This window comes from Notolabrus celidotus, chromosome 6, assembly GCF_009762535.1.
Source record: "Notolabrus celidotus isolate fNotCel1 chromosome 6, fNotCel1.pri, whole genome shotgun sequence".
NCBI lineage: Eukaryota > Metazoa > Chordata > Actinopteri > Labriformes > Labridae > Notolabrus > Notolabrus celidotus.
The window spans coordinates 34,785,102-34,810,822 of NC_048277.1; the positions used below are offsets into that span (position 1 = coordinate 34,785,102).

The 25,721-nt window shown below is 39.9% G+C and overlaps 2 protein-coding genes, 1 long non-coding RNA gene and 1 other non-coding gene across 4 annotated transcripts; 2 read left to right on the forward strand and 2 right to left on the reverse strand.

Moving 5' to 3' along the window:
- Positions 1-84: 84 nt before the first annotated feature.
- Positions 85-4,880, reverse strand: rpl27a (ribosomal protein L27a). Its single transcript, XM_034686081.1, has 5 exons — positions 4,824-4,880; positions 4,136-4,199; positions 3,957-4,032; positions 1,479-1,653; positions 85-261 (listed from the first exon to the last, which is right to left on the reverse strand). The coding sequence occupies exons 1-5, from the start codon at positions 4,824-4,826 to the stop codon at positions 133-135; spliced, it is 447 nt and encodes a 148-aa protein (XP_034541972.1). The 5' UTR covers positions 4,827-4,880; the 3' UTR covers positions 85-132.
- LOC117815153 lies at positions 2,046-2,175 on the reverse strand. Its single transcript, XR_004631731.1, has one exon. It is a non-coding gene; the product is annotated as a small nucleolar RNA SNORA3/SNORA45 family (small nucleolar RNA).
- LOC117814628 lies at positions 3,956-9,101 on the forward strand. Its single transcript, XR_004631602.1, has 4 exons — positions 3,956-4,336; positions 8,155-8,371; positions 8,636-8,811; positions 8,967-9,101. It is a non-coding gene; the product is annotated as an uncharacterized LOC117814628 (long non-coding RNA).
- A 1,141-nt stretch (positions 9,102-10,242) lies between these two features.
- LOC117814626 (transcription intermediary factor 1-beta-like) lies at positions 10,243-15,310 on the forward strand. Its single transcript, XM_034686080.1, has 6 exons — positions 10,243-10,473; positions 10,553-11,169; positions 11,259-11,370; positions 11,527-11,601; positions 14,410-14,562; positions 15,005-15,310. The coding sequence occupies exons 1-6, from the start codon at positions 10,258-10,260 to the stop codon at positions 15,206-15,208; spliced, it is 1,377 nt and encodes a 458-aa protein (XP_034541971.1). The 5' UTR covers positions 10,243-10,257; the 3' UTR covers positions 15,209-15,310.
- Positions 15,311-25,721: the final 10,411 nt, after the last annotated feature.

A 25,721-nucleotide genomic window follows, 5' to 3' on the forward strand; every position in this document is an offset into this window, starting at 1 on the left:
CTTGGGAGAAAGTGCCCTAACTCTAGCACAAACCACAGCTGTCATTTATTAAAAAGGCAAGTATGTAAGTCAGACATGACAAAGTTCCCATTTATACATTTTATTTTTTCCAAAAAGACACTGTCAAGAGCGTTATGCCATCAGCACACAGGCTCCTCCCACTGCCTTGATCTTCTCCTCGGCCCGTCGGCTGAAGAACTTGGCCTTGACGATCACGGGCTGCTTGGGCAGTTTGCCTTTGCCCAGAACTTTGTAGTAGCCCTGAAGAAAAGAGACACACAGAAACATTAGTGGTGCAACCAGATGATCATTAATTACAGCTGCAGAAATAATGCTATTGTTTCTCCACATAAGAAAGCAAAGGGAAAAAAGGTGAACAACAGTCCAAGAATTTCAATCAAGCATCCAGTAAAGCTGTGAAATGAAAAACTAAACATTTCATTTTTCCTATCATTATATTATATCTATTAACTCATACCAGGTGCATTCAGCACCATTAAGTTTAGAAATGCTCCTTCAGACTTATTGTTATATGCTTGCTGCCAACTTTACTGATAATAAAAATGACTACTGCAGTCTGGGGAAATATAATCCTAGTTCTGTCTCTATCAAGGTAGAACTGTGGAGTTTGTGAATGTGTAAAACTTTGACATAATGTCTGTTTTTGTGCATTCTATAGTTTAAAAACTAATTACACTACAAAACAAACACACTTGGGATCCATCACAGAAAGACTGATGAACAAAAAAACATCAATTGACCATCTACAGTCATAAAACAAGACACATCTGTAGCAGCCACAAAGCTATCTTATCAAAATGCAGTTTTATCTGCCACCACAAGGTCTCAAGATAAAGACAACACTAGATATAAAAGATGGGCACCTTTAAGTCCCGTGGAATAATGAGTCCTGTCTTTAAAGTTTAACAAACACAAATGTGGATGAATTTAACTTATTCATGTTTGCCATGAAGCCTCTGGACGTGAGTTCATGCTGTAAAATTGCAGCAGGTTTTATGCACACTTTTAAAAATCCAATTTAGGACTTGAAGACCAAAACAGAGAAGAACAAATTCCAATTCTACAGTTGCCTTGGTGAAAACTAAAGGCGTCCAAGAGTTTAAACACTGACAAACAGATTCTGAATAACATGACTGCCTTGACTGGATTTAGCAGCTGACAAATGGCTGAAGAACCTGCAGCTAACACCTAAACTTTTGGATTAGACACAAGATAATGGACACAAGGCTAAGACCTTTGAGCTGACAAACCTGTGTAAACTGTCACTTCCTGTATTTGCAGCCTTTGAGCAACACCAATAATGTCTGCACTAAGAGAAGTATTACACTCCTGCAAAAGGCAGATGATGAAAACATCAGCATGCTTTGTCCAGGCCTCAGTCTTCAGTCTTAAAGCCAACTCTGTTTCGTCACTGTGTGTTAGAGCAATGTGCAAGGACAAAACATTTCAATACTTACAGCGCGCACTGCATCGATGATGGGTGCGGGTCCCTCTGGCTTCTTGCCGTAGTTCAGCCTGGTCTGCTCGCTCACCAGCGTCCACAGCTTGTCCAGGTTGATGGTGGGGCAGTGGGTTGTGTTCCTCTTCAGATGGTAATGTCTCATTCCCACCTTTCCGAAGTACCCAGGATGGCTGAGGAGACACGACAGAGGGGACGGATGAAAGTTAATCCAGTGCGGGAATTTAGGAATGATATAAAAGAATGAGAACCAAGACCCCGAGTGGAATATTTGACTGTGTTTAGTAGCTAACAAGAACAAGACATTGGCACTTATTCTAGATGCAGATCAGACACTTTTCAATACAGAAGCCTGAAAACAATTTGAATGCCCCCTTTAAGTTTTGCAAGTTGTACAGAAAAATAACACTGAGCACATGGATGAGAAATTATATATTAAACTGTCATTATTCTATACATGTGTTTGAGTTGCGTCATTGCACTGTGTTCAAACAAACCTTGGATAAACATTTTAGGTCTTAATTTTAGAAACTTTTAAACAACATAGTAAGATGGAGGTGTAACGGTCTGTAACTGCCCATGTGGGTGACTGCCCTACAAAGAGCCAGTCGGTGAATAGGACCAGTCTTCACTCTAAGAGGACTCTAGCACATCGAGACAATGGGTTTGTGTCAAGATGAGACTCTAGTCTCTATGTTTCTTTGCACCTTGATGCTCCTGAATAGTAAGTCAGCTTTTCTGTGTTGATAAGCTTTAATAGAGAAACAACATGGATGCTACAAAGACAGTATGCAGCATTCAACTGCTCAGGATTATCTAGATCAGGGGTTCCCAAAGTGTGGGTTGGGAACCCTTGGGGGTCGCAAGACACAAATGGGGGGCCGTGAGATGTCTTACAGAATGTTTTTTTTTTTTAAAGTTATCTAAAAACAGTCAATTTTACTCATTATTGTAAAAAAATATGGACAAAAATAGAAGCTAAACATGAAAAAACCTTGAGAATAGAAAATGTCATGAGTTTTCTGCCTTTCTTTTTGTCAGATGACTCCTAAGTTTAGGGTTAGTGAACAGTTAATTATCAAAAGCATCAGTAGCAGTAGATTAATTCATAACAGCACAGGAAAAGCAGACATGCTCATATAGGTAGAATCATTTTCTGCAGACCAGTTAATGAAGCACATTAAATCACTTTGAAGGACAGTGGGGGTCGCATGTCTTTTGCACCTTTATTTTGGGGGTCGCGGGCTAAAAAGGTTGGGAACCACTGATCTAGATGACTTAGTGAGAATCAACCAACGGATATCACCCAACACCATATTACGTGGAGTTAAAGAGCGAAAAATATCCAATATAAAATCATATCTCTGCATTTTTCTTTGTAATCGCTCACTGATATCTTTTGTCGTGAGAGTCAGGAGTTAAAATATCCTGTTTTAAAGTTATCACATCTCTACGGTGCCTTCATTTGAATAATGTACTATACTCTAAACCAGTGTTTTTCAACCTTTTTTGAGCCAAGGTACATTTCTTACATTAAAAAATCCTGAGTCACACCACGAAGAACCAAAAGTGTTCCAAAGTGACACATTTAGTCTCTCAATTTATGAATCTATTCATCTAAGAGAGGGACTTTGGCTACTTCTTTAACTGTGTCAGGGCAAAGCATCTAATTTACAATGGCTTTTGCAGGTAGTATTAATGTCTCTGCCAAAGTGTGTGTCTTTTTTGATTTGGCTACGAGTTCAGCTACTAAGTACCTATCTTTGAGAACTCTCTCAGACACAGATGTAGTTTTTCTCATGAAAGTTGCCTTTTCTGCCGCCCATATTACACTCTTCATCCAGGTTAGAATTTTGTCAAGGGCCCTGTTTGGAGTTTTCATTTTTCCTTTGAATATTTATCCATCGCCGTTGTACACCTACGTCTTGTCACATACACCTCTCGCACGCATCATTAATTCTATTGTCTTAAATTAACAAGGTCATAAGTCTGCTTTGTTGCCACCCAGTGGGTGGGTAGCACAGGTCAGTACATGGACAAGTATTGAATTACTCTATTAGTCACTACTCTGCAGGCACAGATGCACTACATGGCAAATTATTTGCAGTAAATAAATAATATTATTTTGGACTAATTAAGTGAAATTTGATAATGTCCCACAGCACACCTGACGATCTGTCACAGCACACTAGTGTTCCACGGTACAGTGGTTGAAAAATCACTGCTCTAAATAAATTCCCACACTCTAGAAAATCATCTCTAAGAATACATTGTTCATAATGATGCAGATCAGGTTACTTTGGATTGACATGCAGATATTAACGCCTATAAACAAATCATTGAAAGCTATTTCCCATCATGACAACAAACTAAAACTTGGCGTTGCATGAATTAGAACTATGGTCAACAGGAATGTGCATATACTATAAATCAGAGTCCAAACCTGAATCTCATCTTCATGCCTCACACAACTTACTATTTATCGAAGTTGATCCTGTGGTGATGCATACCACCAGCATTACCACGACCTCCAGGATGCTTCCTGTGCTTACCTGAGGAGTGGAGAAACACATGTTAAACCAGTACGTGTATGACAGAGTGACTTATTACTACTCATCTACTGAATCCACCTGTAAGGCAGGTACATTAACTCACCGATGCGACCATGTCCATGGCTGACATGTCCACGGAGCTTCCTCGTCTTGGTCAACCTGGTGGGCTGTAAACAGAAGATTCATGTTTGTTAGAATGGCTTCAAAGCTATGGTTGCAGATGGAGCTAGCTGCTAGCTGCATGCTAACTCAGTCAACTGTCCCTGTAGTAAAGATTTAAGGACAGCTACATTAATATTAACAGGTGAGGTATGATTTTCCACTGAATCTGGTACTTTTAAAGAATTACTTCTTATAATAAAGTAATACAGCAGGCTTCAGAGTTCATGCTGCCTTACATCCTCAGATGCTAATGCTAGCTTAACTGTGTTTGCCGGCAGACATTGCAGAAGAAGGAACAATAAAGACATTAAACTTAAGGTAATGTACAATTAAGTCTTATCTAAGGGTGCCACATGCATTAAAACAACTTGAGTTTGTATACGCGGTTAAATCAAGTATCTGCCTCCTCTGCTGTTTGAGCCATGGGCCCATCAGAGCCGGACTCTCACACTTAACCGCTTATAAATACCCACATTAACAGCAATTCACGTCAAAAACTCCCGAATAGTGACTATATGAGTTTGATAAACTACAAGCCGTAATCGTATGATAGTTTGGAGTGTATTTGAACACGGATGGACACAGATTACACCCAATTTTAAAGCACAGGGATACGTGATAGCACCTACCATCTTGGAGGCTAGTTGAAAGAGGATCGGGATTTAGAAGTCTCGCGGTTTTGTGCGAGATTTGGTTCACAGTGACAGCGCTGAGGAATCCACAGCGACGCCAAGTGATGGGGAAAATAAGTGAATATGAGAGAGTACAGAAAGAAATAAAGAAAGAGAGAAAGAAAGAAAGAAAGAAAGAAAAAAAAAAAGAGAGAGAAAGAAATAAAGAAAGAGAGAGAGAGAAAGAAAGAAAGAAAGAAAGAGAGAAAGAAAGAGAGAAAGAAGAGAGAAAGAAAGAGAGAGAAAGAAATAAAGAAAGAGAGAGAGAAAGAAATAAAGTAAGAAAAAAAGAAAGAAAGAGAGAAAGAAAGAAATAAAGAAAGAGAGAGAGAAATAAAGAAAGAAAGAAAGAAAGAAAGAGAGAGAAAGAAAAAAGAGAGAGAGAGAGAGAAAGAAAGAAAGAGAGAAAGAGAGAGAAAGAAATAAAGAAAGAGAGAGAGAAAGAAAGAAAGAAAGAAAGAAAGAAAGAGAGAAAGAAAGAAAGAAAAAAAAGAGAGAGAAAGAAATAAAGAAAGAGAGAGAGAAATAAATAAATAAAGAAAGAAAGAAAGAAAGAGAGAAAGAAAGAAAGAGAGAAAGAAAGAGAGAGAGAAAGAAATAAAGAAAGAGAGAGAGAAAGAAATAAAGTAAGAAAAAAAGAAAGAAAGAGAGAAAGAAAGAAATAAAGAAAGAGAGAGAGAAAGAAAGAAAGAAAGAAAGAAAGAAAGAGAGAGAGAAAGAAAATAGAGAGAGAGAGAGAAAGAAAGAAAGAGAGAAAGAAATAAAGAAAGAGAGAGAGAAAGAAATAAAGAAAGAAAGAAAGAAAGAGAGAAAGAAAGAAAGAAAAAAAAGAGAGAGAAAGAAATAAAGAAAGAGAGAGAAATAAATAAATAAAGAAAGAAAGAAAGAAAGAGAGAAAGAAAGAAAGAGAGAAAGAAGAGAGAAAGAAAGAGAGAGAGAAAGAAATAAAGAAAGAGAGAGAGAAAGAAATAAAGTAAGAAAAAAAGAAAGAAAGAGAGAAAGAAAGAAATAAAGAAAGAGAGAGAGAAAGAAAGAAACAAAGAAAGAAAGAAAGAGAGAGAGAAAGAAAAAAGAGAGAGAGAGAGAAAGAAAGAAAGAAAGAAAGAGAGAGAAAGAAATAAAGAAAGAGAGAGAGAAATAAAGAAAGAAAGAAAGAAAGAGAGAAAGAAAGAAAGAAAAAAAAGAGAGAGAAAGAAATAAAGAAAGAGAGAGAAATAAATAAAGAAATAAATAAAGAAAGAAAGAAAGAGAGAAAGAAAGAAAGATAGAAAGAAGAGAGAAAGAAAGAGAGATAGAAAGAAATAAAGAAAGAGAGAGAGAAAGAAATAAAGTAAGAAAAAAAGAAAGAAAGAGAGAGAAAGAAAGAAAGAGAGAGAGAAAGAAAAGAGAGAGAGAGAGAGAAAGAAAGAAAGAAAGAAAGAAAGAAAGAAAGAAAGAAAGAAAGAGAGAGACAAATAAAATAAATAAATCAAAATGGATAAATGAAATATAGATAATATGATATTATGTGACAAAATGTATCAAAATAGAAAAAATAAATAGAAATAAGGAAACAAAAATAAATGAATAAATATATACATTAAATATAATATAATAAATTAATCGCTATTTTTGTCTTAAAAGCCTGGAATAGAAGAAAATATAGTCTTTTTTTTGTTAATGCTTTAATGTTTTTCAAATAAGTTGCTCTAAGCTTTGTATTCAGACAATGAATTATTTGTAGTAGAGGCACGCTGCACAGTATTCTGCATGATAAAAATGTATCATTTATTCTAACCCAACTGAATTGTAGATCTAAATAGGTCTTTGTCTTCAACAGAAGTTGCAAATCTTTTATTTTCTCAATCAAATAAGTAATCTGAACAAAAATATGTTTATGACTCAAAAAACAAAAGGTGAGGTTTTACATTCTGTTTCAAGGTAGTCTTTTTAAGTAGTTTGTATTTTCATTTTCATTACTATTTTTTTATTCTGTTATAATTTTCTTCCTCAGTGTCCTTGCAATGAATGGTCGTGCTGTGCGCTCATACCCTGGATTGCATGAATTTATGGTGTCTTGTAAGCCCATGCTGGCTGGGCATATGATTATATGCATGATACAATAATACAATAAAAAACTTCAAACTTCTATGAAAAAATAAAGTAAAATAATAGAGTAAAATACTGCACTATAAAAGCAGTGTAATTCAGTCTTATTTACATTTTCACAGTAAAATGTCTCTGTGAAGTTGTAAGGTAACAATAAAGAGCTAGATTCATGCAGCATATCTCAAAGTCTAAATTAAGCTGTTGCTGTGATTAATAATTCTTACTTTTCATGTGAGTCTTGTGAGGTGATGTTATACAAGATTTGGCCTTTAACAAGAAAACAATGACCTCTCAGTTAGTTCAGGTTTCATTTCCTCACTTTACAAAATCTTATTTATTATTAAATTAACTTGAAATATATTATCACTTTAAAAACTATTAGAAAATCGTTTGGGTTTATCATACAACGGCCTTAAATATACAGAAAACAAAAGTTGGGTATAATTTTTTGTATTTTTGTTAATAATTTATCTGTACAGAACAAATTTACAGTTTTTCCAAATGAGCATTTTTAGCTTGTGTAACAACATTATGTTTAAAAATAACTTTGCGGTTCAGCATTACTAAACAATAGAAAGTAACGATAACCATTGTAGGCAATCTGATGATGATGATCTTCAGAAACCAGGTCAGCTTTGATGGAAACCAGTTGGGCATGCTAAATTTTCTGCATCATCAGACTTGTTTGCATCTCTGTGATCCAGTTTATTGGAGTAAACACCAATTTAGTGATGATTTATATAAACGATAATGATAGTTTGATAGTAACCCATCAGCTCAGCCTGGAGTTAGTCTTTACAGAGAGTTTATGCTTGTTTTTAAGCTTTAAGACAAACTACTTTGCACCAGATGAAGTGTTGGGTTTGATTCTTTTACAACTGAGTGTTTGGATCACACAAACCAAGTTATAGAAGACTTAACAGGGACAGCTTCTACTTCACAGACAGAGTTCAGGTGGATTTACATATGTACAGTGTCTGTTATTCAAAGCAACTTTACAGCCTGTGACTCTTCATTGGTCAGACTCAAACAGAGGGGAGTGAACTCAAAGAGAAAAAGAGACAAAAATGTACTACTCAGTTTTTATCTGATTGAACTTTATGCAACCTGTAGTGTGGTTTTCTCTCAAACAGTGAACAAATGCATGCACCTAACTCCATATTTAATGCTACAACATTGCAATATTTCCTTTACCTTGAAGCCTGGAATTACCTGGTCACATAAGACAGGTAACAGCATCACATGGTTCAGGGGGCTGAGCTCTCCACCAATCAAATCATGAAGATTCCCCCTGATACTGGACACATGAAACAGCTTCATCTCTCTCTTCTCTGCTCTGCTCACACTCACCTGGAGACACACTCACCTGGCTTTCTGAAGCAGACTTCGTGTTTGTCGTCGTTTACAGGAGCATTGAGGTAAGGCTCAGTCACATTTACACTCAATTCTTGATTAATGTAAGCTGTTTTAGTGTTTCTTTGCATGTGCTATCATTAATCTAACATGTTGAGCTCCTATTTTTATCGTACAAATGAGCAGTCAAGTTAATTCCAAAGTGTACTCCTTGGTGGTTTTCTGTTTGTTCTTCTTCTTCTGTTTTGCTGTCAAACACAAACCCACAGGAGGTTTTAAACCATCATCTTCTTCTGTGTTTTCTGCCGTGTTTTTTTTAACCTCACGAGGCCCAGATCTCCTGGAGATGGCACACCAGCCTTACAGATGTCATGGAAACTTTCCCCAAAGGCGGGCCACACTGTTTCCACAGGTATCCAGGTGTAGAGTGAAGAGGGCACTGGAGGCTGATTCATCTGAGACCGCTTCAAATGGAGCAACGAGAGCAGAGGGGCCAAGCCTCCAGGTAGCACTAGTAACAGACACTTTGTTATTTAACAGAGCAGTATCACAAGAAAGGACTGAGATGTTTTGCTTTGAGACATAAAAATATGTTATTTTTTAATAATTCAATCATATATCTGAGATAACAATGACTCCAAATGTTATTATTTTAAATAGCTCTGCAGCTCTGGATCCCATGAGATGGAAAAACAGTTGAATGGGTCGTCCAACAGAAACATCAGAGAAGCCTCTCCTTCACCAGAAAAACGACAAAGACAAACTGGAAAAGATGTTGCAGCTCTATTAAGAAGATTAAGGTACAATAAAGGATGAGACAAGGAACACAGTGTGAAAATACTTTTGATGGATGTGTTTGAGAAATCAGGAAATAGACTTCTCATCCATCAATAGTCTGATTGGACAGTCAAGTTAGCGTTGAATGCAGAGCTGGAACGAGAGAGACAGAACTTACTGATCTTAATGATTCTGATTGGTCAAAACCAAGCTGCAACCTCCGGTCTAAAAATATGAGTCCAATTCAGAAGTGCTAAAAACTGCAGTTCATCAAGGATCCACTTGAGGCTGGCTCCGGAAGTAGCGGAAACCACATACACACCCATTCAAAAAAGACGATCTTTACAGCAGAAATAAACATGTTTACAGCCTGGGACAAAAACGAGTGTAGTCTGGATACCTCATTTCTCGATCGGCACACACTGTACAGGGAAGATATTGAGATTACAAGTCTTTCAATGAGAGGCACAGCTGACTTGATTGACAGGCGGGAACACTGTAGCTGTTGGCTAGGAGGCTCAAAGCCCGCCTCTTTACTTCACAATCGCTCGACAGCAGCAATATGGCTGCCGCTGACAATTGGCCTCAAAACAGCGCTTCAGAATCAGATGGGTGACATCACGGATACTACGTCCATTATTTTTACAGTCTATGGTCAAAACCCCTTGACAACGGTTATTAACTTTCACTAACATGAGTAACACCAGAGGCAAACTGATCACACGTCATGTCAAATTAAATCTAAGGTAAAGAGTTCAGGCACATTTTTGCTTCTGCTTGTTGACACCATAGACCGTAATGTGAGTTAAAACCGTTAGCTTCTGTTAGCATCAAAACAATGCAGCTTATACGTTAGCTTCCGTTAGCATGCTAACACGGCAGGCTACGGATGTTTGCATATTGGATCCTGTCCATCAATATGATGAAGGAGTGGAGCAGGTGAGAGAAACTTTAGGTTAACCATCTTTACAAAGAAACTTAAACCATGAGCGGTGGCGATCACTTTCAACCAATCAATGTTGTTTAACAACGTGTTTGTATTTTAATTTAGTAGCCAGGTAATAGACTTGTTTACAAAGTTGTCAACACACATTTCCAGCATGTGGACGGCCCACGTGGACTTCTACAAATATCTTGTTTGTGCCATTGAAAGCAGACAAACCGTCCATTCGCAATGAGTCAACAGGCCCTCTTATATTCCTGCAGGATTCACCCAGAGGCCCAAAGGATTCTGGGAAGTTCCAGCATACCTGTGGTGATCTTGGAGCGTCTGAACCTCCAGTCTGTGACCTTAGCATGTCTGCAGCCTGTGGTGTCTCTGGTGCGACTGCCATGCCGAACACAAGCCGGGATCGAGGACGAGGTCTCGGTCCTAGCTCGTCCTGAGCAGGTAAAAGAAAAGAAGACACGTGAGAGGAGGATTATTAAGACCCCTCTTTGATGAGTTCTCTCCTTGTTTCTTCCTGTAGAATGGATTCAGTGAAAATGAAGAAGATACCGAAGTGTCTCCTCAGCCAGATCCAGACTCAACTCCGACTCCCTGGACTGAGCCGTACTGTCCTGACAGCCCCCCCTCTGAGGAACCAGAGCAGGACTCAGGCTTTGACTGTGAATCTAATCCAGACCAGCCTTACATCCTGTGTGACTCTGGATCTGAAGAGTGGGACCCGGATGTTAAAACAGATTCAGAGATGTTTTATTTGGATCCAGACCCAGATCAGACCTTGGTGATAGAGCTAGATCCAGATCCAGAGCCAGGGCCAGGGCCAGAGCCAGAGCCAGAGCCAGAGCCAGAGCCAGAGCCAGAGCAGGATCAGACCCTGCAGGATCTGGAGGATGAATCTGAAGCACAGTGTGAAGTCGTTCAAATGGAGGTCAGTGACGATCACAGACCTGATCTTTGCTGCACACAGGAGGAAGCAGACTCATCCATGCAGCAGCCTGGACCTGGATCAGGACCTGAGGAGATGGAGAGTGAGGATTTCTGTGCTGTGTGTCTGAACGGAGGAGATCTGCTCTGCTGTGACCGCTGTCCTAAAGTTTACCACCTGGGCTGTCACATACCTGCGCTGATCAGCTTCCCTCTGTAAGTGCTGCCAGGACACACTTTCAGGCTTTGCTTGTCTTGTTGTTTTTATTGTCACCATTGAAATAACTGGATCCTCCATCCTACAGAGGGGACTGGGTGTGCGTACTCTGCAGAACAGAGCAGGAGGCTGTGGAGACCTACGACTGTGAGGACACGCACTACAGAGCTCCATACACCCTGTCTAACGAGGACCAGAGGGTGAGCTGTTTGATGCTTCACTGTCTTTTGGGCTTCATCAGATGCTAAGTGACCAGTGAAAAAATACAAAATGCTGTGTCTTTAGAATCATAATAACCTTTGATTTTGATATCAAAAGAAGATGAACTGATGTTTTGTGTGTTTGCTTCTGTGCAGAGGTGTGAGAAGCTGACTCTGCTGCTCTTCTGTCACACACTCAGCGCTCCGTTCCACGAACCCGTCAGCCCTCAGGTCAGTCCAACAGATTTACACCAAAAACCCTGCACCTTATAACATGTTTCTTATAGATACATACACCTGGGATAAACTTTATGTGTCATATATCAATGAATAATCAGAACTACATAAAGCCCCATACTGTAAAGGTGTAGTATGTCACATCCATGCATCATATTGTATTTAGAAATGTAGTAAAATGCAAAAAAAGTTATGAACCATGTTGAAATCCAGTGAAATCTGTAATTTAATTCAAGGTAAATTCATTTCAGGACATCATTTGTGTCCTGTAGAATCAGGTTGAATTAAACAAAGGAACTAAGCCTCAATTGCATACAGCATGAATCAACATAAAGTGAATAAAGTTAGATGCATCAGTCCCATTAGATAGATTTTTCCTTTGCAGTTAGGATTGTTCACCATGGATGAAAACAACCCCATAACGCTGTTGGATGACATCATTGTACTACTTTGTTTTTCATTGTTTTTCATTGTTTTTATTGGAAGACCTACAACATCATTAACACGTTGTAAAAGAACAGAACTGAACTGTTGGTTATTTTCTTTGTTTCAATAGTAATGACAGATTTTAAAAATATGTAGGTTAAAGCTTCTGTTAGGAAGTTCTGGTTTGTGTTGAGTTTGGCGCCCCCTGTGGACAAAATATTAACCTCTCATCTCTTTGCTTATCTTGTGTCACTCACTGAATATTCGCTGTGGAAAAAAGTTAAAAAAGGATGTTTTTGTGGCACACAATTAAGCATGCTGTCCGATGCCTACCCTGTGGCAGCACTTTCTGGCCGAAGTATCACTAAATAGGAATAATCAATCTTTTTCTGGAGGGTTTTGTGGGCTTTTGTCACTCAAATAGAGACATTAATACTAATTTTAAAGGTGACATATCATGCAAAATTGACTTTTTAATGGTTCTTCACCTGAAATATGTGTCCCTGGCATGTCTACAAACCCCCCGAGAATGAAAAAAATCCATTCTGCCCCTGTTCTGATTTCTCCACCTTTCTGTAAATGTGTGTGAAACGAGCCGTTTCAGACTTCCGTGTTTTTGTTACGTAACAACAATATCCGGTCTGTCACGGAGTCAGAGCTCGGAGCTTGTTCAGCCCATAGACTGTATAAAATAATACTGAATCCCCTCCTCCGTTTTTCATTACCTGCACAAATGTGTGCTAACAAGGAGCTTAGGAGGGAGGCATGCTAGTTGTAGGCTGTCTTAATAAACACAAAGGTCGGTTTTACTCCCCACGTCTGCAGATTTGAAGATCTAGTGGATGATTTTTATTTATCATGGATAAGTGCTAGCGCTAGTTAGCATAGCTACATAGCTACATGTTCATAGCTGTAGCTGTGTACCAAGACACACGTCGACATACTGACAAATAAAACAACAAGAAACACTAAATCTGTGACCAATCCTTCAGAAAGGTCCTGCTACAGGCGCCTCTCCGTCAGGATCAGATTCTGGATCAGATTCAGAGGGTTGAAGTAACGTGATCTCTGAGCAGCCGTGTATATTCAGCCAACATGTAAACATTAGATCAACGTGCTGGAGAGCCGAGGCCACACCCACTTCCTGAGGGGGCGTGGTCAGAGGGAAAACAGAGTGTTCTGAGGAGGACTGAAGGAGAGGGCTTTTCAGGCAGACCAAAATCTGATTTCAAAGTGTTTTTTTGAGCATAAACTTTAAAGACATGTTTTGGGGACCTCTTAGACCAATATATATTGATGAAAAAAGTGTGATATGTCACCTTTAAATCTGTTTCATGACCTGTTAAGAAAATCCTCACAGGAGCTTTAAATATAGAAAAAATACAAAATTAGCTAAAAGCCTTTAAGGAACACATCAAAACAAAACAAACACAAAATTACTTTATTTTTTATCTTTCTGTCTTAGCTATCAGACCTTTTCTAGTAACAGCAAATTAAACAGTAAAAAAAATAAAAAAAAATAAAAAGGTTTTACATCATTAAAGCTCGTAGAGGATCCTTTGAGCTGATTTTGGCGCCCCCTGTGGACAAAGTGATACCTCTTATCTCTTTGCTCATCTTGTCCTGTACATGAATATGTGGTGAAATATCAGATTTGTTTGCTTTTTTTAACTCAAAAAGAGACATCAATAGTTACTCTGAGTCTGTTTCATGACCTGCTAAAAATCCCTCACAGGAGCTTTAAACATAAAAAAAAAATACCACATAAGCTAAAAGTCTTTCAGGACCACGTGCAAACAAAATAAATGCAAAATTAATCAAAATCTTTCTGTCTTATCTATCAGACCTTTTCTAGTTACAGTAAATTAAACAGTAAAAAAAAAGGTTTTTGCATCATTAAAGCTCATGTGTCTAATTTTCTCTTTGAGTAGATTTGGCGCGCTCTGTGGACAAAGTTATATATTTTATCCCTTTGCCCCTCTTGTCCTGAATGTTCCTCTCAAGTAAAACACATTCTTTACACTTTGCTTAAAGTCTTCTGGTCTGACACCTACCCCCTTGCAGCAGTAACAGACATAAAAAATTACAACATAGAAATTGTCAGTCGCTTTGCTAATGTTCCTGTTTGCTTTTGTAGCTCATAAAGAGGCATTATTGTTTATTTCAGTCTGTTTCTTATCCAGTTAAAATTCCTCAAAGGAGCTTTAAGTATGACCCCAGTGTCCTCATTTTAAACTCATAAGGCAGAAATGAAGTGATGGCAGAATGTAATAGTTATTTTAACCTAAATACCTGTCTTTCTGTGCTGTACATGTCAAATGTTCCAGTTAACCCTCGTTAAATAATGATGATCTAACCTCTGTGAATGCGCTCCAGGCCAGAAACTACTACCAGATCATAAAGAGGCCCATCGACCTGTCGGTGATCCGCAGGAAACTGGACAAGAGCAACACCCTGCACTACTTCGCCGCCGAGCAGTTTGTGGATGACGTGCTGCTGATGTTGAAGAACTGCGCTACGTTCAACTACGTGAGTTTGTCATAAGGTCATTAGAATATAATATAATCTAATTTCTGCTGTAATCAAATCATCTCTGCGCTCACAGCCTGAGGGAATAAGTTCCACATGTATGTATATAACTGGAACGTATTCCCACTTTTGATTTCTTTATATTTATGTAGAGACTGCCAATCAGGCTGTGTCCGCCTGCCAAAAGACATAAAGCTTCAGGTGATACCTCCAAAGTTTAACAAGAGTCAATGACTGCTCAATCAGCTCTGTAAGGCTCAGCAGAGTGCTGCTTTGAGCTGCATGCAGAGACGGGCAGTATACTAGTAAACATCCCACTGTGGCTTTCGCTGCATGCTTTTAATGTCATGTCCTGCCACCAGAGACTCAGTTATACTTAAAGTTCCACTGGATGAATAATTATAAAATGGTTTCTGATATTTGCTTTCCCTTTCCGGTGCAGCCGGACTCAGAGGTGGCTCAGGCCGGTCGAAACCTGGAGCTGTTTTTCTTGAGCAAACTGAAGGAGGTTTTCCCCGACCGGATGTTCCTGTCGGCCTGCCAGGACAAAACGGACAGAGCTCGCTTACAGTGGCTCAGCAGGAAGAGGAGGGAGAGCAACAGGAAGAAGAGAAACACATTCAGTGTGAAGAAATATTTACTGTGACTACTTTCTACCTGCAGGGTTGTTTTTGTCTTGTGATGAACCTAAACCAAAATCTGTAACCTGTACAATACACTGACTGTATATAAAGATGGACGGCACATCTCCACCTCCTCGTTTTGTACAGAAAGTAAAGCCAAAACATCCTCTATGATGGGTAATAAAGCTCAGAGGCGATGCTTCCTCGCTAGCTTGATTCAGAATGAGGTTGTGTGGTCCAGAGCTCCCCCTTCTGGTCATTTCAGGCATGACTAATCAATAACAAGCATCATCTCTAACGGCCAAATTCCACCAGATCCGTGTCCAGTCCGTCTCTGATCCGTCACGGCACCAGATCTGATAGGTTTCTATTCTAGTCAATGTGTTAACTTCCACTGGATCCGCTCTGTTGCGTTCCGGCTGCGTCTCTGATCCGGCAGTTCAGAGCCCTCTAGATCAGATACGCAGGACTTCTATTTTTGCAGGACACCGGAGCACGACGCATCAATCTCAACAGATCAGATGGAGCGGGACAGGAAGTCACGTTTCACTAAAACAAAATGAAAACATCCGGTTAATTTTCAGAATAAAACACTCTGTGTTATCACCAGATCGTATTTCACTTCACTACAACAACAAACCAAAGTCATGGTGAGAGGAGCCAGGCCTGGAGTCAACAGGTCAGAGGTTTTCAGAGGACCAGAAAGACAACATGGATGAGGAGAGGAGGAGGAGGAGAATCCTTGATTCAGTGATTACCGCTGGAAAACCTCGGTCACATGACTCCAGCCGTCCAACGGAGCCGGATCTGGTGGAAGTCAACCGGTAGATCACAGATAACCAACTTTGACAGATATTTATAACATTGTAAGTGTTTTACCTCTCTTAGAAATACTCTATTTGAACACTTAGACCTTTTAAACATTTTCAACTCTTTGAGAAGTATATTTTATGACATATTTGACATTAATTCACTTTCTTATGTTGCTAAAACTGTTAATAACTGATCAGTTTCCTTGATGAAAGACACTATTCATCTCATTATTACATCCTAAATAGTTGATGTTATGTATGTAGCTGATTCTGTCGGGTTAGGGAGCTCATTCTGTTGGGCTTTCATTCATTTAATCTACCAATCAGACACGTTCAGCATTGCACGCCCTGCCCCCCAAAACCCCCGGGACCTTTAGGTGCATTTCGACCAAGAGTTCCGGGATCTTTTAGCCCCCAAAACTACTTTCCCCCGGAACTAAAAGGTTCCTGTGCCCCCATTGTTGTCTGTGTTTCGACCGCGGGCTGAAGTCCTGGGTAGATTGTATAAATCAGGCCAGTGACTTATGGAGAAGAAAAAAAAATGTAATAATATTTTGAAACCTAAACTAAACTAGTTTGCATTCCCAGGAACTCCCTCTGTGTTTCAACAACTGTGTAAACTCCACAAACACAGTTACGTTCCATCGAAAGTCCCAGGACCTTTGAAAAGTACTACCCCCCAAGCAGGGGCTTTTCAGGGGGGAGATTAACGACCCCTGAACTAAATTTAGACCCCGGTTCCTCCGGTCGAAACGCACGTAGTTCAGGGGTAAAGTTCCTGCTGTGGAAAAACGCCTTTTGAAAGTACTACCCCCCCTAGCAGGGGCTTTTTAGGAGGGAGATTAACTACCCCTGAACTAAATTTAGACCCTGGGTCCACCGGTCAAAACGTACGTAGTTCCAGGGTAAAGTTCCTCTGGTTGAAAAATGCCTTTAGGAGGTATTTTCTCTTTGTCAGGTCACTTCTTCTGTCTGGTCCTTTTGTTCATTCTTTCAGGAGCCTAATTTTGTCAACAACTTTTTCCAATGTAAAAAGAAAAACTTTTCCTCACTAAAAAATGTTAACTTATAACTTGAATCCAGATTACTTTGTTGATAGATGAAATTACCGTCCTTTCAAATTGTCTGCCAGAGTCCCCCACACTTTAACCAACCCTTATTTTTCTCTCTTTTGGGATTCTTTTCCTTCTCTTTCCTCCCTCTTTTGATAAAAACAGAGTAAATATCCTTTCTGCAGTCTAATAAAAGTGCTCCATCCATCAGGTGTGTCAGTCTCTGTTTGTCCTGGACTCTGTGGTCTGTGTGTTGTTGCTGTTGCTTTCTAATTTGCAGATCTTAAACCTGTTTTTTATTTGAAGTATTCCAGGACTTTGTGTTCTTCCACCTCCGAGTAATTTGTCAAACAGGACGAAGTACAAAGTGACTGCCCTCTGATAGCGCGACCACTTGAGCCAGAGAGCGCTCGCACTCTTTTGCCAAAATGCTTTTCTATGAAATATAATCTCTCCGGACGGCTGAAGCACAACTGATATTAATCCTGGACCTTATAAAAATGTTTCAAATGGAGACAATCTGTTGCAGCCGCTGATAAAACTCTCTCTGCGCTGGCTTTAAGACACTACGCTGCTTTTTTATCTGTGTGCTCGTCCACTAGGATGTAAAATTTTATTGAATGAAATGCAGAGAAACATGAGATTGAGCTCTCGGGGGCCAGCAGCCCTCCGGATCATGCTCAGATAAAATGGAGGAAATTGACCGTGAGACGTTTTCAAAGGGAAGTTTATTCCCCTCTTGTGTCTTTTAAACCCACTTTTTTCAGGCCAGTAAACCTCAGACACATGTCTGCTTTTCCTCTTCCTCTGACTGTAATGTGCAGATGTTTCATTTAAGGACTTCAAAAGACTGAAATCAGGTGAATGGGTAATGCAGAGGGGAAGAGGAGGGAGAGGCAGACACTCCTTCGGCTGCAGCGGATGTCTTTGAGATAAGACCCGCGAGTAATGTTTAAACAAACTCAAGAGCATATATGAGACATGGTTACACACCTGAGGCTTTTCATTTGTCTTTCTTTGTTTGTTTAAGATGTAAACCTCCTGTAAAAAACACCTGTAAAGATTTGTAGGCACTATTTTATCACATTAAAGCACCTTGTATCTGTTTATCACTAGTTTAGATCAGGATAGTGTGTAAAGTTTTCTCTGGTGGGTGTGAAAACCATTTATTCCAACTTTGGATTTTTAAGAGGCAAGAAAGTTGGTTTCTTTGAGTTGTATTTTACAATTTTTGACTGTTTTAAGTTAAAAAAAGTTGGATTATCAGATTAAAACTACATCACAGTGCACATTATTTTAAGTGTGGAGCTTGATAATGTTCGTGTGAGGAGTTCTCATGTTATGTTGATTCTGGCGACCCCTCTGGACAAAATCGGTAGTGTTTTTTCTGGGATGAAGACTGTATTTCCCATGAGCACCTTCACCCACTGTCATAAAAATGTGTTTCTCCAAAGCGTGCATTTGTTGTGGAAGCACATAAATCAATACAGATCTTCTTTTTAAGACTACTTTTATCAGGATGCAGGGTGATGAGGTGATGTGTTGCTTTTGGAGAGAGCTAGCGGTCTTAGCAGGTCTCCACTGTGCTATTTTCATAAATCCTACATGACAAATAAAAGATAAGCACAGCTTACACCAACTCATCACTACCATAGACTGTATTATAAATAATGGACGTAGCATCCGTGACGTCACCCATCTGTTCCTGAAGAGCTGTTTGTTGGCGGGCGCCATATTGGAAATGCGGAACACAACAAAACTACGTCTGAGCAAGTGTGAGGTAAAGAGGCAGACCTTAGCCTTTACGCCAACAGCTGTGTGCCCACCTGTCAATCTAGTCGGTCATGCCCTTATTTGGGCATAACTCTTAAGTTTAATATCTTAAAAAATACAGAGTAATAAGAAACTCGTACAGTGCAGTGTGTGTTGGTAGAGAAATTAGCTACTCAGATTAAAATATTGTTTTGAACCAGGCTGTAAACATGTTTATTTCTGCTGTAAAGATCGTCTTCTTTGAATGTGTGTGTATGTGGTTTCCGATGTTTCTACAGACAGCCTCAAGTGGACGCTTGATGAACTGCAGTTTTTAACACTTCCGCATTGGCTTCATATTTTGAGACCAGAGGTTGCCTCTTGGTCGGAACATAACAACAACTGCGGTCTCGGAGAGAGGCAACTTGTTTGTAATATGAAACCAACACAGAAAGGTAGCACCCCCTTATGGTACTGCCTGGTACTGCAGTAGTGTTTTATCAACTACATTCTGACTGTTGCAGTTTGTAGCTACGTCAATTCATTAGCTGACGTTTCAACAGCTAAACTGTGTAGTTAGCTTACAGAAGGTGAGCAGATGTACTGGTTTAACGTTACCCGTCACAGCCCCGGTGTCAGGATGTGAGCTCCGGTGTCCCAATAAATGTCCGAATAACGTAAATATGCACACGGTTTAACTCTTAAGTCCTCAAAGAGCAGTGATGCATTCACACACCAACATAAATGTTTAACCCTGTTAGCTCTTTTAGCTAGCAAAGCCCTGGTTGTAGAGTTTCTCCATCTGAAACTTCAACAGAAAGCGTACGTCTGTTTGATAATCCTGCTCCAGTAACAGCCATGAAATATTAAGGTAAAGAAAAGTATCTTGATTAGCTTGATAACTTACTTCTCACTGTCAAACTTTCAGAGCTCTAAACAGAGACACTTCAGGGTGAGTGCTGACTCATTCCACTCTCAGAGTCACGGTAAGTTTGTTGCATTAAAGCTCTATTTTCTTGATTAATCGTGTCTGGAAGTGGATTAAGCGTATGATGTTTTCTCTGGACGGTGTCGAGAGCAGAGTTGGAAGAACACACATCCTACCTTTGAGTTTTATGACCGAATCTTATCTTGGGAACAGGTAAGAAGTTTGGTTTTATTAAACACATATATCAGCATAGTTTGACTGTATATCTTTTTAAAAGCTGTTGGATATCACACAAAAAGATGATAATGTTGCACATAATTCATCTTGAGAATGCACTCTGGTACTCTTTGTGTTGTTTAGACAATGTCCGACTCAAAGTCTAATACGTTATGACATTTATGTACTTTCTCTGGATTTATCATCAGCTTGGATTAGGATAAGAGTATGAAGTTTTCTCTGGACAGTGTTGAGAGGAAAGCCGCAAAAATATGTTTAATCCACCTTTCAATTTTATGACCGGAGCTTATCTCGGTAATAGGTAAGGAGTTTGGCTCAGTGAGACATATTTAACCTTATTTTTGACAGCGTCTCATTGTAGAAGCTGTGGGAGAGATCACTTTGAAAGTCGCTAATGTTGCTCATAAATTTTCATATTAATCTTGAGATAAGCAAACAGAGAGGGTTGGATGCTTTTAAGGTAGAAAACTCAAAATAGAGCAAAGACCACCAACACATCATCAGTGATACGCATTAATACATCAGTTAAATGTCTTCTGTAAAGACCACATTTGGGAGAAAGAGACGAAGAAGGACAAGAACAAGAACAAGAACATAATCTCTACATGTGTGAGGTGTTTTTAGAAAACTTTATGACATAAGTCAAAGTTTAGTTCAGGTTTTTCCTTGTTTTTCATTCCTTGGTTTCTCCTTGTTTATTCTGTGTTAGTTATCCTTTGTGTCTCTTGTGTGTTTTATGATCCATGTCTCTTTTTGTACTTTCTTGTGTTTCTTACTCTTGTCTTGTGTTCTCTTTTTTGTAGTTCTGATCCCTGTGTTTCCAGTTAAGTTACTTTCTGTCCTTGTGTGTTTGTTTGTAGTGTGGACGTCTCTCTTCTGTTGAGTGTGTGTATCTTCAGTGTGTTCTCTCTGTCTTTCTTTTCTTGTGATCCCTATGTTTTATTTGGGTTTATTCTTGGATGTTTTTAGTAAGTTTCGTCGGTACCTTATTGGTTATTAAAACTATTTTATTTTTTAAGTCTGCATCTTGGGTCCTCCTCCCTTGTTTCTCCACGCCATGACAGAATGATCCAACCAGTAACAGACCCAGCAGACCTTTTTTGTTTTGGGGGTCAGATTTTTGTTTGAGTCCCTTCCTCACTCAGAGGTCCTGCCGTCTCCGTCTCCAGGTTCTCCCGTCGGCTCCCAGGCCGACACCAGCCCCTGGTTCTCCCGTCGGCTCCCTTGGATGTTTTTAGTAAAATAAGTAATGTTTACTGCAAAAGAACAGAGAGATTATAATAATGAAGAAGGTAAAGATGACTATTATGGACCCCCGCAGCGCAATGATTTTATGCAAACCCCAGAGGACAAATTTGAAATAGTAATTACTGTTATTGAAAAATAGCTGTTAATGTCTTCTCTGTAGTTTTTTCACCTTGCGAAGTCATTCCGCGGGCCGGATTGGAACCTCTGGCGGGCCGGTTTTGGCCCGCGGGCCGCATGTTTGACACCCCTGTTTTAAGGGATATGCAGTGAACAATGTGGCAAAAGACAGAGGAGGATGAATATGAGTTTTTAATGTACAATCTTAAATGTTGCAGGTTGCACCAGCTTTTATGTCTGTGTGAGGCAAAACGATCCTCGCGGATTCTGTGAATGTGGCCAAAAGGGGAAAAAACAAGGCAAACAAAAGAAGAGGATCCAAAATGCAGACTAAAAGAAAGGTTTAATAAAAAGGAGATAAAACAAAACTTACTTAATAGACATCCATGTAACAAACAAGAACACTGGGAACACAGGAAGACGAAACACGAGGACAGGAAGTAAGACTAAATTAGATACACAGGGGGCAAGAGCTACAAAATAAAACACTATAGACTATACATAGACATGAGGGTGGACACAAAGGAAGGAGAAAAATGAAATATAACACCAGGAAAACTAACGCCAAGGCATGAAACAAAAGGCACCAGAAACTAAATAACCCTGAACAAGGATAACCAAACATCACTAAAAGAAAACAGACCAAAACATGACAAGAGGAACATCTCTACACTAATGAGATTAATGATCAACAGGTTAGTCACATGACCGGGTATAACAAGGACACTCCAGAGAGGCTGAGTCTCTCAGACAGAAAGACAGGAGGAGGCATTACAAAGAATGAGGGGATTTCATCGTCTAATGTCAGTAAAAGATTCAGAGAATCTGGAGACATCTCTGTACAAAAGGGACCAGAGGGACAAGGACCAAAACAAGGACTGGATGGATGTGATCTTTGGGGCCCTGAGAGAGCACTGCTTTAAAAACAGACATGACTCTGTAGTGGAACTCACCGCATCTAAAAACACATTTAAAAAACAATTGTCTCACAGTTCATCACTGCATCCTTCAATGCAGGTTAGAACTGAACCATGAAAAGAGGAAACCATATTTCAATCAGGAGAGACACAGTTTGAAGATTAAATGTTATTTATTACAACTTAGTGAATAATGAAACTTGACAGAAATCTTTGGCGTAAGGACTCTATGGGGATAATTTTGTGAGCATAGGATGTGTGAATTTGGCAGCAGAGGAAATCCCCTTAAAGTCCAGACTCTGGTGGTGGTGGTTGATAAATTCTAGGAATTGAAGACTTTGCAGAGACCAGGTGGAGATGGGGAGGTGGAGGGGTGCGCACCATCAATGCAAGAAGGAACTAGCTGGAGAGAGACACATTTAAAAAGACAGCAGAAAGTTGCTTTTATAGTCTTCCTGTCTGAACTCTCCCTAGAGCTACATATGAACACGATTCTGAAACAGTGACTTCTCTGATGAGTCAAACTAGCCATTCATTTTGTAAATCATGGACGCCCTCTGCTCTAAAGAGGTGTAGGCCCACCTGATGAGTTAGTGCACATTTCAAAATGCAGCATCTATGATGGTACGGGGATGCATAAGTGGCCATGGCGTGGGTAGCTTACACATCTGGGATGACTCCATTAAAGCTGGGGTTGGTAATCAGATTTAGATACACTTTTTGTTATACTGGTTAAAATGATCTTTATGTCCTGATGGTAATCAATACATAATGTGTTCCTAAAAAAGAGTGAAAAAAACTGTTATCTACAGCCGGAGTAAACCTGGGAAAACAACAACCAATCAGCGTTTTTTGGCTCCCCAAATTTTAAACCAATCAAATCCCGTCCAGCCGTTCTGCCCTCCTCCTGCGCGTACATTTCCCCGGCGTTCACTCCTCCGAGTCCCCGTCTCCTGCCTCTACTTCCCCTGACTCTATTTACTGCCCCTCTCGCTCGTCCTCGGGCCTGTCCCCTCTGACCTGATGAGGTGCTTTGCTCAGGACTGTAGTCCAGATCAGAGTCTAAAAAGCTCTCACCAACAAGCAGAATAATTAATGACGTTCAGTAAGTCCTACAGAAAATATATATTTATTGTAGCGTCCGTCCGGACGCTGTAGTGATGACGAGCAGATTCGTGAACACGTTGATCTTTAATAACCGGTCACTGTCGGCCGTGATCACGCCAACCAACAAAACAACAATCAATGTTTGAATGAATGAAGAACTTCTCCTCTTGTCTCTCCTCTCTCCCGCTTGCACACTCTACACCTCTCCTGATGCCTTCACTGACTGTCAACACTGTAGGAATTAAGAACATCTACACTGAACACGTTTAACAAACAGTAGAGCTGTTACAGTATTATATATGTGTTATAACTTTTCTCCTGATATCGTGTCACCGGTACAACTGGATAATGCTAGCATGATAGTTGTGAGTACTAACAGCAGCCATGTTTGTTTGTGTTTTTAACTTTCACTATGAGAACGTTTTGGTGAGGACCGGTTTTTAATCAGTCACGATCATATGGTCGAGAATCAGCGGCACTCGTGCATGTGAGCGGGGGGGGCGTCGTTTTGGAGGAGCTCCGAGGGAGGAGGGGAGGGGTTAGACGGAGTCATGAGGAAATGCTACATTCAAATTCACGCTGGTTTTTCGAGACTACCAACCCTAGTTTTAATGCTGAACTATGTATACAGGTTTTGGAGCACAACAGTATGGCTCCCTAGTAGAGGAGTCCAGGTGCTAAACTGGCCTCCCTGCTGTCCTGAAAACATTTTGAGCATCATGAAATGAAAAACCCAACAAAGAAGACCCTGAACTGTTGAGCAGCTGGAATCCTCTATCAGGGAAGAATAGGACAACGTTTCACTTCAAACTCCAGATACTGGTCTCCTCGGTTCTCAATGGTTTATAGTGTTGTTGAAACAAGAAGGGATGCAACACTTTTGAAACGTGTTGCTGGCATCAACTTTAAAGTTGGCATTTATTTAAAAAAGCAATAAAATGTTTCAGTTTCATCTTTTTAAAGGTTTTCTTTGTACTATTTTTCAGTTGAATCTAAGCTTTAAATGATTTACACTTTATTAAGCCTGTCTTTGGGTTTTTGAACCGCCATATGAGACCTGAGGCGCCGTGTTATTCAAGGACATGGGAATCAGAACAAGCTGGTAAACAACAACTGCTGATGACTTCTTGATTTTGGAGCTCTGAGAGACGTGTCAGGCTGCCCACCAGATTAAAAATGACATCCAGACACAGCAACCATTAACTTCGACCATGGCAATCTCCTGTTTGGCCAACAGCCATGATCAGAGTATTCAACATAATTTCTTCCCATGTCATACATTACAGATAATCTCAATAAAAACAATAAACAGAGACTTCCCAGACAGATTCCTGGTGCACAGACGTTATGTAAAGATGCTGCTGATGTGTTGCAGTGCCTTTTGATGTTGATTGTTGAGGTTTACTGTGTGTGTGTGCGTGCGTATGTGTGTGTGTGATGGTATGCAGCTGGTGAGAGTAATGTGTTTCTTGGTGTGTGTGGTTTTGTGGGCACATGACGACGTTGCTCATGTGAAAGCCTCTCTGCAGCCACGTGTTGATCCTCTCAGGAGAAACAGTTTTTCCCTCTCTGGCTGATTAAAAGCTTCCATGGATGGCTAGGCTGTCCGACGTGTCCTCACCTTAGAAGCCAAACACAGGAATTTATTTCTTCCTGATTACAACAGGATGTTTTGACAATGAGAACCACGAAAGGAAAAGTGATTTTATTAAACATGTTGTGCTTTTCTGAAACAAATGCATGCAGCTGATTGAGGTCATGAAGATCAAGTGTTTCAACATTCAAGGCTGATTACAATTCTTACATGACTGCTTTGAGATTAAGAACAACTTTTTTTACTGTCCACTTGAAGGAATATTGGACTCTTTGTCACATTTTCTTCACTGGTAGGAAAGTGTAAAGGTAACGCAACTCAATAAGTCACTTCAATCAATCAATCTTTATCTACATAGCGCCAAATCACAACAAATGTTAACTCAAGACTCTTTCCAAACAGAGCAGATCTAGACCATACTCTATGTTCTATTATTAACAAAGACCCAACATCAAGACAGGTCCCATCAGTCCCATCTTACAGACAGGACTCAGTCTGATCTCATCTTAATCCACCATGAGCAGAGCACTTTGCAGCATTTAGCAAGTTACAGTGGCAAGGACAAACTTCCTTTAACAGGCAGAAACCTCCAGCAGGACCAGACTCATGTTAGACTCACATCTGCTGAGACCGTGTTGGAGAGAGGGATAGAGGGAGATGAAGAGAGAGAGAGATGATAGTGGGGAGACGGATAGTAGTAGTTGTAGCAGCTGGAGTCTGTCCGCAGAGGAACCTACGGGACAAGGGAGCTCAGGGACTCCAGAAAGGTTGA